At 38.7% G+C, this 10,863-nt stretch overlaps 1 protein-coding gene across 1 annotated transcript; it reads right to left on the reverse strand.

Moving 5' to 3' along the window:
• Nucleotides 1-1,705: 1,705 nt before the first annotated feature.
• LOC104422280 (lysine--tRNA ligase, chloroplastic/mitochondrial) lies at nucleotides 1,706-9,914 on the reverse strand. The gene is given in 15 exon segments (XM_010034553.3): nucleotides 1,706-2,219; nucleotides 2,424-2,597; nucleotides 3,091-3,181; nucleotides 3,467-3,561; nucleotides 3,792-3,998; nucleotides 4,110-4,214; nucleotides 4,335-4,427; nucleotides 4,921-5,028; nucleotides 6,086-6,154; nucleotides 6,803-6,822; nucleotides 6,825-6,859; nucleotides 7,617-7,725; nucleotides 7,917-8,028; nucleotides 8,915-9,133; nucleotides 9,581-9,914. Coding segments are annotated over 15 exon segments (1,791 nt in total). The 5' UTR covers nucleotides 9,842-9,914; the 3' UTR covers nucleotides 1,706-2,126.
• Between the last annotated feature and the right edge of the window lie 949 nt (nucleotides 9,915-10,863).

Here is a 10,863-nt window from a genome sequence, read left to right on the forward strand (position 1 = left end):
AGTTTTGGGTTTTTGTGACTTTTTCCCTTTTAATAATAATTACGTAATTCTTTTTTAATTTATTTTTTTGGTTCTTTTCTTTTCTTTTTTTCAACTGATTGTCGGCAAGGGCCCACTAGGTGAGGGCTCATGGGCCCTCATTGTGGCTAACGAGGGCATGGCGGCCCTCACCCACATCTAGTGAGGGCCACAACGCCCTCGTTGTGGCCGATGAGAGCTCAAGCGAGAACCGCAATGCCCTCACCACCCAAAGCGAGGGTGCATGGCCCCTTGCTCATATGGGTGAGGGCGTTGCGACCCTCATCCTAATCTAGTGACCCTAGCCGGTTCTCAATTAAAAAAAAAAACATAAATAAAAGAAAAGATAAAAGTTCAAAAAAATTCAAAAAATTACTAAAAATATTAATGTTAGTGCCGACCATGCCACATAAGACAATAGTTATCTACATCAGCAATTTCTAGTCAAAATTGATCGAATGATTTCAATTGACAAAATATTTAAGACTTAATTAGCACAATTGAAAAATTTATGACTAAATAAACACAATATAATAGGTTTATGACTTTTTTTGGTAATTTCTCTATTTAAAGATCGCATTGAACAAATTAACAATTTATGGAAAACCTTGTACATTAGGCCGAAGTTCATAGACTATGTTGCAGCTTAAAATTTAGGAATGTTATTACACATTGAACTAAGGTTTATGAACTATTTATAGTGTCACTTTCTATAGTTCATGAGACTAGTGGATCCTTGAAATGTATACAACATCTTCAGTTGGCTAATCTTTACTTTTTGTTATCTAGTATACATATATTCTAGGAAATATATATTAGATTAGATAAGAGGTCGACTAATACCAAGATCTTCCACATCCATCTCTTTGGTTCGGGAGCTACCGTACTCAAATTGTACCAAATGTCAATCTTTCGTCCTTTGTTTTGCACTCTTCTTGCTCTGTCATGACAACATGTCGATCTGCAGCGTCCCATGCACACGAAGAGCACGATCCATCATGAGTCAACTATGACAACACTACACGAGCATCGTCGTATCTTAACGGTCCCTCTCTCTCTCTCTCTCTCTCTCTCTCTCTCTCTCGCCCGACAAGCTCTCGAGTGCGAATAAAAAGGAATGACCCACATGAACGCATGCGCGCGCACGTGCAGTAGGGGGTGCCGCTTGCGAAATTGGCGGTGGTGCAGCGCATCAATGTCGTCATCTCGTAAGGCAAAGATTAGGAAGAAAAGCAAGAAACGGAAGAACAATCCGTTCGCCAAATGATGATAAGGTGGCGAGAAACATTCGACTCCAGTTCAGATGATAGCTAGAGCAAGGCAAATTCGCCGTGCAGAAATCCGGTGATCGACATCGACAAAGTTTAGATCGAACGGCTGACAATTCACGGACAGCTGACAAAAATATGCTTGCATCTTCCAATGGCTCACAAGGCCGTCGACAATTTTCCCGAGCACAAGCTCACGGAAGAGTAGATTCAGCCCACGATCTAATATTTCTATTTATGATTTTCTTCCCTCCCAAATTCGAAAATGAAAAGAACTAAGTTTAGAACGATGAAAAAGTAGTAGATAATTTTTCATAGTAAACCGCAACATCTGTGGAAAAAGTTTCCATACAGGCCGAAGGAATGGATCTTTGCGAAAACCCAATAGAGTTTAGCATTGACTAAAATTGTAAGTCAGCTGAACAACAAGACATGCCAACATCTCTCAAGTCAATAGAATACATTACTCGAATTCAGTAAGGATGAGATTCACAGATTGCACAGCCTTCAAGATGAAATACATAAAAATCGAGAGGGCCAATACATGCCTAAATCAGCCGAATTCCGGGCTCTATGAATGCATTATTCTAAAATATATAGTATCATAAATGCAATGATTCTGAGTACTAAATGGGTACTCCAGAATATAAGCATCTCCAAAAACTACCAAAATTTTCCACGCACGGCAACTGCTCACTGAATGACATTGAGGGCAAGACACATTAAATCGGTAATCCACAAAACTAGTAATTTTCAAGACTGTGGGAATGAGTTGAAGAGCCCTTCATTCCCTGTGAAATGTGTAGGAGATATAATCTACAGACACTCTCACTGTTTGCCTCATTGCTGAATCTTCAGGACTGGAAAAGCTATCACATCTCTTATGCTAGCGGAGTCTGTCAAGAGCATCACAAGCCTGTCGATCCCGAGGCCCTGAAGCAGAACAAAGGAAACTGATGTTCTCATCCATGTGCAGAGTTGCTCTAAGACGTGGTATAGCACATGTAATAGTTGGTGAGCACGATATTTAATAGCCCATCACAGTTGCTGATTTCACAGTATTACTTCTAATCAGCAGTATCTCTGGGCATATAACACTATGCATAACTCAAGCACATGGGTCTAGCAAACACTAACCATTCCTGAAGCCGGAGGCATCCCATATTCTAAAGCTGTTAGAAAGTCGTCATCAAGAGTCACTTCATAAGATTCGTCATCCTCCTCTTTTTTCTCTTCAGTAGCAGCGCCTTTTAAGAGAGATGCGGCTCTCTTATCATTATGCTGTCTCACTTGTTCTTCCAAGCGTCCTCTCTAGATTTTATAAATAAAAAAAAAAAAAGGGGAAAAGAAAAGAAAAGGAAGAAGAACAAGAAGAAGAAGAAGTCACTCCCTTAATTAAAGCAAAAGCATTGGCAAGCATTGCTTGTAAAACGCTCCCTGTTAATCTTGGTCTACTTGGGCCAAATTGTCGCACGGTCGGATGGGAGAGAATGTGGGAGAAAATTTATAAGGTTTCCTCTGGAGAATTTCAATTTTTGACCCATTTTCACCTCCCACCTCTCACTTGCTCCTCTACCAATCTGCCCAAACAAAGCTTAGGTGCAATTACAAAATGCCATGCTCCAGTCATGAGTGTACCATGAGGAAGACTTGTTTTAGCAGCAGAGTATGACCAAATGACTGAAGCAACTAGTAGACTGCAGTAATTAATTCCTGGGCACATTACTTTGTTTCTAACATTCCCATACATATAAACAAACATTTTATGCAAAACATTTAGTCTAATTCAGTCAAAAAAATTTACCTGATCCATTGGATCTGTTAATTCTGAAAATGCATTGGCAAGTTCGCGACCACAAATGAAAAGCTCAAATCTCTCAGTCAAGCCTGCATGCCTGGACATGGGGAATTATAAAATGAGAGGTAACTAATAGAATCCCAATAAAGGAATGGATAAAACTTGGCATCTGTCCATGTGACATTTTCAGGGAATTGCTCAGCACAGACCAGTGATATCAACAAAAGCTAAACTTGATGGAGAATTCAGAATCCTCCTACGTAATACTTGGTTGTTTTCTAGTTAAATAGACATGCCATTGGTAGAAATTATTTAACAGACAAATACTTCAAGAAAAAAGTTAGCATAAATTGGAATTGCTTCATGATTTAATATTTATTACTTTCGATGAGGTTTGGCCAGGGGAGATATCTCAATAGGATAGTCCAAGACAAATGTGGGTTGCAGAAGCTTTGGTTCAACAACTACCTCAAAAACCTGCAAAACATGGAATCATAGAAGAGCTATAAGTTGTTCACGAAAATAAAAGATGAAAAGATCCAACTAATATATTTCCCAGAAGCCTAAACAAGTGCTCAACTAAACTTTTACAGTCCGTGGCTTTGGATGCCAACACTCCAAAGTTGGAAATGGTCAATTAGATCACAAGCAGGTATGGATAGGGACATATGCTGAGCATAATTACTGAAAAAAGCTTTGTGGATGACCTCATTAACAAGGTGGCCAATGGATGGGCATGATCCAATGGCTAATTTATCTTTATTATCAAGGCCATCCCCTAAGGTAGTCAGAGTAACTCTTTTAGCCATTTCAAGATCATCTCCAAAATCACTGAAATCAATCCTTGTGGCTTCTTTGACAAGATTGTGCATGGTTTCTCTCCTCCAAGGCCGTTCAAGATTTATCTCCGTCCCCTGCATGGAGAACTCATGCACTGTCAGATCAGAGATAGGAAAGAGCTTGACAAGCATCTGAGATTGGACGCAAAAGAATCTGGTAAATATGAGAGGAGTTAACAGATCTACCTGGTAGTCGATTTTAAGCTTATTTTGAACTGCCAAAGCACAACAAGTTATGATCTCCTCTGCCATGTTCATCATGCTTTGATAGTCAGAGTATGCTTCATACATCTGAATCAAGCTAAAACAAGTATTAATATAAAATTCAATATACATAACAAGTGCAAATTGACAGTGGTAACCATCCAAATTGATGACTTCATGAAGAAAAAGTGGCATTACAGAAAGTACCTCTATGGTGGTAAATTCTGGATTATGGCGAGTTGAAATGCCTTCATTTCTAAAAATTCGACCAATTTCATATACCTTTTCAAATCCACCAACCTGCATGAAGAAATTCACTTTCATTATCACCAAAGGTACATAACAACGAGCACTACACAATACTACCTTCAAATGAAAAAAAGTTTGTGCAAAGAAAGGAAAAAACACCGATAAATGTAACATATCCAGTAGCAAAAAAGAAAATGAAATTGAGAAAGGGATAGTGAAGGAAAGATCTAAGGAGATAAAAATCTATGTTGATTTTTGAAAAAAAGATCAGTTGCCTCATTAGAGACCAATAGGCTGAATCATATGGCCAAGTTCACATTGAAATTTGAAAAAAAAAAAAACAAATAGATGTATAAAATAGGCAAAATCAGGCAAGTCATTCCATTATACAGCAGAAACCAACCATGGCCAATACAATAACAGAGGTAAAATTGATACTCAAGCATTCTTTCTTCACCTACTGAAGTTAACTGTTAGTGTTAGAGAATAGCTTTCCAGACCCATAATGAAAAGCGAGGAAAACCAACTTGCACACGTAACTTACCAGCATTCTTTTTAAATGGAGCTCAGTCGCAATTCTCAAGTAGAGATCCCTTCCAAGAGAATTGTGGTATGTAACAAATGGCCTGGCCTCCGCTCCACCAGCTGCTCCCTAGTCCACAAAATCGATTAAAAACCATATTGTGAAAATAAAGATGCGTAATCTGACAACACCCCCCCAAAAAAAAAAAAAAAAAAAAAACAAGAGAGAACAAATATGCATGCCAATACAAATGAAGGCTGGTTAACTAACACATGGAGACACATATTCCATGCTCTCTCATTTGAGACCAAATCCCTAATTTAGCTCCAGTTTAAAGATGAGTTAACTAGGCAGTACAAGAAGATTCTCGAGCTACTGCTTTGTGAACCAATTTGCAGTAAAAAATGGAACACCATCTAAATATTAATGCTATGTGCAATAAATCTCACAGCATCTGGATATCCTATTTTTAATATGTTAGATCCTACCCATGCTGCTATACCAAAGTATTAAATAAAGTGGTCAAAATAAACGAACCAAATATAACAAAAAGAAGAACTGCCACCACTATTTTGATCTTTCTTCAAAGATTTTGTCTTTGGCATAATACCAGGAAATTTCCTGCACGTTACAATCAAGAGGTATTCACCACAAGAAAAGGACCTTAACATACAGACAAAAAACTTTTGAAACTCAAATTATACCTACAATTGGCCGGTAATGTTGTAAATTTATTCATTTCAAACGAAAAGCCATTAAAGTTATTGAATGATTAACTAAGATTCAAGATAAAAGTCAGATGTGCCAAAAATGAAGAACTAATCTAATTGAAGGCTTTTAGACCAAAATTTTCAGCATTTTGGCTCATTCATTAAAGATATAGCATATTATAGATGAACCTGATGGAAATTCTTTATGCAGTTATTCCTCAGCTTGTAGATTTTGAGAAACTAAATTATTAGAAACAGGTTCACAAGTACCAAGTAATCTGGCTAACCACCTACTACTACAATCTCCTGCCCCCCCAACCCCTGGTGCGAGGCCCATTTCTCTTTTGCTTTGTCTACCCAGAACAAAGCAAATGACATGTACACACAAAACCAACAAAAAGAAGAACACAACCTACTATTAAAGCCACAAATACTAAAATCTGATAGAGTTACATGTCACAAAGAAACAAACAAACCTGTAAGACCGGCGTCTCAACTTCAACAAAACCCGCAGATTCAACTGCCTTGCGGATTTCTGAAACAATCTACACAAGCAGGCAAGACAACCACATCAAAAAGGAGACTTTTGGCTTACTTCCCTTGCTGTGGAAAATAGATATAAAGGACTCCTAATATTATGTAGAGGTTTAGAAGGCTGATGATAGATGCAATGAGCTTCAGCCTCTTTGAAATGAAAATATTACATTTGCTTCAACTTCTTCAATGTATATACTTTAACATATTTAATATGATTAATCTCTGCACTTTCACATAGCCACACCTTAGGTTTCAGAAAAGGGTTCCAATTTAACTCTTATTTCAATCATAACCATCACAAAAACAAAAACAAGAAAGCAAAAAAACTACAGCAAATTTATAAAAAAAAAATGGATATATTGTAAAAACCACAAGCCTTGTGCGGTTTCATTAGAACACAAACTCAAAAGGAGAAAAAAAAAAATTGACTGGTACCTTAAAAATTGGAAGAAATGTAGCAAAGCATGAAAATAGTTAATCATTTCCCATTTCAACCCCCTGATTAGTATAATTTTTTTGGCCACCTAATTATTATACCTCAACATAGTTATCATTCCATGAGCAGAGATTAACATCGTGAGCAGAGAAGTTGAAAAGCAATATTGTGCAATAAGATTTGAATATCTCTTTAGCCGTGAAAAGGCATGAAATTGTACCTTCGCTCTTTTACGAAAATGTCAGCCACTTCCGGGTTTGCAATCATATCCACATACCTGAATAGAGATACATAAAGCAGAGACAGGTCAAGTAAACAGAACATCCACCATGCCACCTATAATCAAGCAAGTCCTTCTCACTATGGCAAAGCCTGCTTTTGCTTATCATTCTTCCTACAGCCATCCTTAGTAATGACAATTTCCTACATATTCACAAAAGTTCTAAGCTCAAAAATTGATGTTGTTTTCTCACCATACAACGCATTGGGTACTTAATAGGATGTCTCATAAGTCTGACAAAGTAATAAAGTAATAGGCGGAAGATGGCAGCTCTATGATACTTCCTCTGAGACTTCTTTGTTTAAAGAGGCAACTAGTACCAAAATTGGTGAATCAAGACCTTAGAGTAGATGGATGGCCAAGCTAACTGAATTTACAAAGATATTGTATGGACATGGATAGACAAGGCTGGGATTCTCCTATTGTCATGTAAAATCTATAACAAGCAATGATGATGCCGTTTCATTCTAGAATGCTTAGTGGTGTTGGAATGAATCTTTAAAGAGTCCTTTGCATTTCTGTTTCAATTGGGTGGGGAAAAGAAACCAATTGTTCTGATGTAGTTTCCCTGGACCAAAGATGTAGTTGGGATGTGGCACTCACGATAAGACAGCAAGTGGAACTAAAAGATTTTGTTAGATTATTTGAGCTCTTATTAGCTGAAGCTGCTAATAGCAGCATACTACAATGAAGGCGGAGGTAAGTATTCTATCCTGTAATAAAAACAGTACAAATAAGCAGGAAAGCATTTTACCGTTGGCGATAGCGCTTATCCACATCTGTTAATCCGTGATATTTATCAGGAAGCGGAAGTAAGGATTTGGTAAGAATTGCAAAAGTGTTGACACACACGGAAAGCTCCCCTGAAGTATAAATCATTGATAAAAACATTCAGAAGCTAGACCTCATAACAAGACATCAGAGGACAACTAGAATTGCAGATTTACCTAACCCACAATAACAAAGAAAGAAAAGGGGAAATCTTAGCAGCTCATTCCATCTATAGTGACTGATGTATATCAACTAAATGTAAACAAGAGGAATCATCGTATACCTTTCTCTGTCCGCTTTATAGTTCCATTTGCACCCACTATGTCACCAATATCTACAAGGGTCTTTAATCGCTCAAACTGATCATTTAACAGCCTCTCCTTCTCGCAGTAAAGCTAAAACAAATGGTTGGTACTTTCGATCAGTTTCTAGCCATTGTATCGAAAAAGTCAAGCAATGGTAGTAGAAGTAGCTGCCTTACTTTTGCACTATTAAAGGTGATACAAATACTAACCAGCATATTCAAACAAAGTTTGGGGCCATCTAAGTATGAGACAAGTGATTGCAAACCATGCAAAGAAAAGAAGATTGATCTTATAAGTTTCAGTAGAAAAAGAAAAGAAAGAAAGACATATAGCATAAGAGAATGTTAAATTATTAAAGGGTGATCTAAACTACACAGCAGTTCATTTCATCCCAGATAAGTGCAACATAAAATTTCAGTGCACCTCTATAGTTCCATTTATCTCTAGCCAGCAGATGGAAGCAAGTGCAGCTAGCCATCTATTGTACGTAGAAAGTTCAGTGTAACAAGTCAAGAAAATGAAAACAAAGATTGCATCATGCATCTTCTAACACTTCAGATGGTTTGACTTTCTGGGTCAAAGTAAACTATAACTACATACAAAGGATTTAGCATGATCAATTCAATTAAGGCATAAAAGTTCTTAATGAGGATGATCACGAGCTTCCAGAATGAACGGCTAAACATTCCTCAACTAAAATCCATCCCGCTAGCTTTTCGTCATTTCATAAACCCTCCTAACCTGTTGCATTTGGAAATAAGATCCCAAACCCACATTATTTAAGTTGTCAGCTTCCCACCTGATACCCGCAACAAGTGATGCTACTCTCTCTAATAGACATATATCCCCAACTAAAGACTGTAAAGGAATAAGTACCGGATTATACCTGCCCCAATTCCATCCCTATAGGAAACAAACTCAATGCACGGGTAGCTAAAGAAATAGTAGACAAGGTTGCCAAAGAACAAGAGCAAACCTGAATTGTTCCAGAATCATCTCGGAGGGTCAAAAAGGCGAGCTTCCCAAACGCTCGGCGCGCAGTTATTCTCCCAGCTATGGACACTTGATCTTTCTCGCTGCTCGACTCTTCGCCATTGGCTAAATGCTTATATATCTCTTGGAGCTGACTAGCTGAATGAGTCCTATCCCACTTATAGGCGTAGGGCTCGAGACCTTTCTCCCTCAATTCTTCCACCTATAGAACAGACACACCATCAATGTAGGAGGTGTGAAGTCTCCCCAGCTTTAAATTGCATTTTTTTTCGGGTCAATAAGTACTTAACAATTGTCGAAAGAGAATGAACTACTCAAGGCACTGAAAGATTCCAACTTCTCGTTCGCCGCATTCCTCATCAAACTGGTAACGGAAACCAGAATCTAATGGCGTCCTCATTATTTCTAATGGCGTTCTAGAAAGAGAAAACTACGAGAAGCAACAAAATCGACCTCCAAACAAAAACAAAACTTCGGTTACGAAACCGGCACCAATCCTCAGTAAAATCCTAGACACACTCCCTCATCCCCTGCCACAATATGAATTCACAGATCTCCTTCCAAATCCATACCGACCCCAATTCCAAACGCAGACCCGCCGAGCCGATGAGCCGGCCATCCCGAACGCGAGCCGGAGAAAAGGACGGACCTTTTTCAAGCGAATGGCGCGGACGGCTTCCCTGTCGGAGGTGGAAGAGGAGGAGGACGCGGCCCGGCGGCCTCGGCCGGAGGCGGCGGCGGCGGCGGGGGGCGGCGGCGGGAGAGGGGGAGGAGGAGGAGGAGGAGGAGGAGGAGCAGCGGAGGAAGAAGAGGTTGGGGCGAATGGGGGGCGGGAGGAAGCGGCGAGGCGGAGGAGGTGCCTGAGGGGCTGCGACGATAGGGTCAGCACCTTCATGTTCAGCGCCTCCATCGCCTTCGCCGCGGCGGACTGTGTAAACTGCGTCGACCGTCGACGTCGGAAGCGAGAACTCGCTGGCTGTCTGGTCGTCAAGGAGCGTGTTTACCTCGAAAGACTTCTTAAAGGATTATCTTCTTCTTCTTTTTTGGCTTCTTTTTTCTTCTTGATTTTAATTTACCCCTCAATTTCCAATAAATATTTGAGAAAATAACACGGATGTTCTATGGATTTTGATTTAATATGTAACGGATCCCTAAACTTTTAATTTATTCTGTAAACCTTAAACTTTAGCTAATGTGTAATATCATCTTTAAACTTTGGAATTTGTTCAATGCTGTCTCTTAATTTTTTGTGTATGTTCAATTTAATCTATAATCATTGAACATTTTCATATAATTTAAAGGTTATATTGAATATAAACCAAAAGGTCGAGAACCGCATTAAACAAATTAAAAGTTAAGGGATCACATTACATATTAAGTTAAAGTTCAAAAATTATTTACATCATTATCCCTTAATATTTCTCAAACCTTGAGACTCGTCTTTTTTTCGTTACAAAGATTCTCACGTATGTTTGACTCATGTGAGCCTCATGCACATGGATCGTTGAATCGAGTGAATTTCACTTTAAATGTCTTTTCAGCACGCTCATTTCACGATAAACTAGCTTTGAAAGGTACTCTCTTTTTTTTCATTTTCGATAATTTTTCTAAAATGATCTTTCGAAATTCACTTCAATCCCCATAATGTCACGGACCGGCCGAACACCCAAGGGCCGCCATGGGCTTGAATAACCCACGTCACTATACTCAAATCTAAGATCTCAAAACTCAATACTTAAATTAGTAACTCGCGTTATTTATTTTTAATAATACGTGATATCCAAACTTTTGACTTGACTAATCTGCATCAATACCTATAAAAACCACCCATCTATCCGCATTAGTATGATTTCGTCTACAAGGTAGCGAAAAGCTATTCGAATGTAGGATCCACCATTCAAATGCGGGATCCGCCACACCTAAATCAAGCAT

The sequence above is a fragment of the Eucalyptus grandis genome, chromosome 10 (genome assembly GCF_016545825.1).
Source record: "Eucalyptus grandis isolate ANBG69807.140 chromosome 10, ASM1654582v1, whole genome shotgun sequence".
In the NCBI taxonomy this organism is placed as follows: domain Eukaryota; kingdom Viridiplantae; phylum Streptophyta; class Magnoliopsida; order Myrtales; family Myrtaceae; genus Eucalyptus; species Eucalyptus grandis.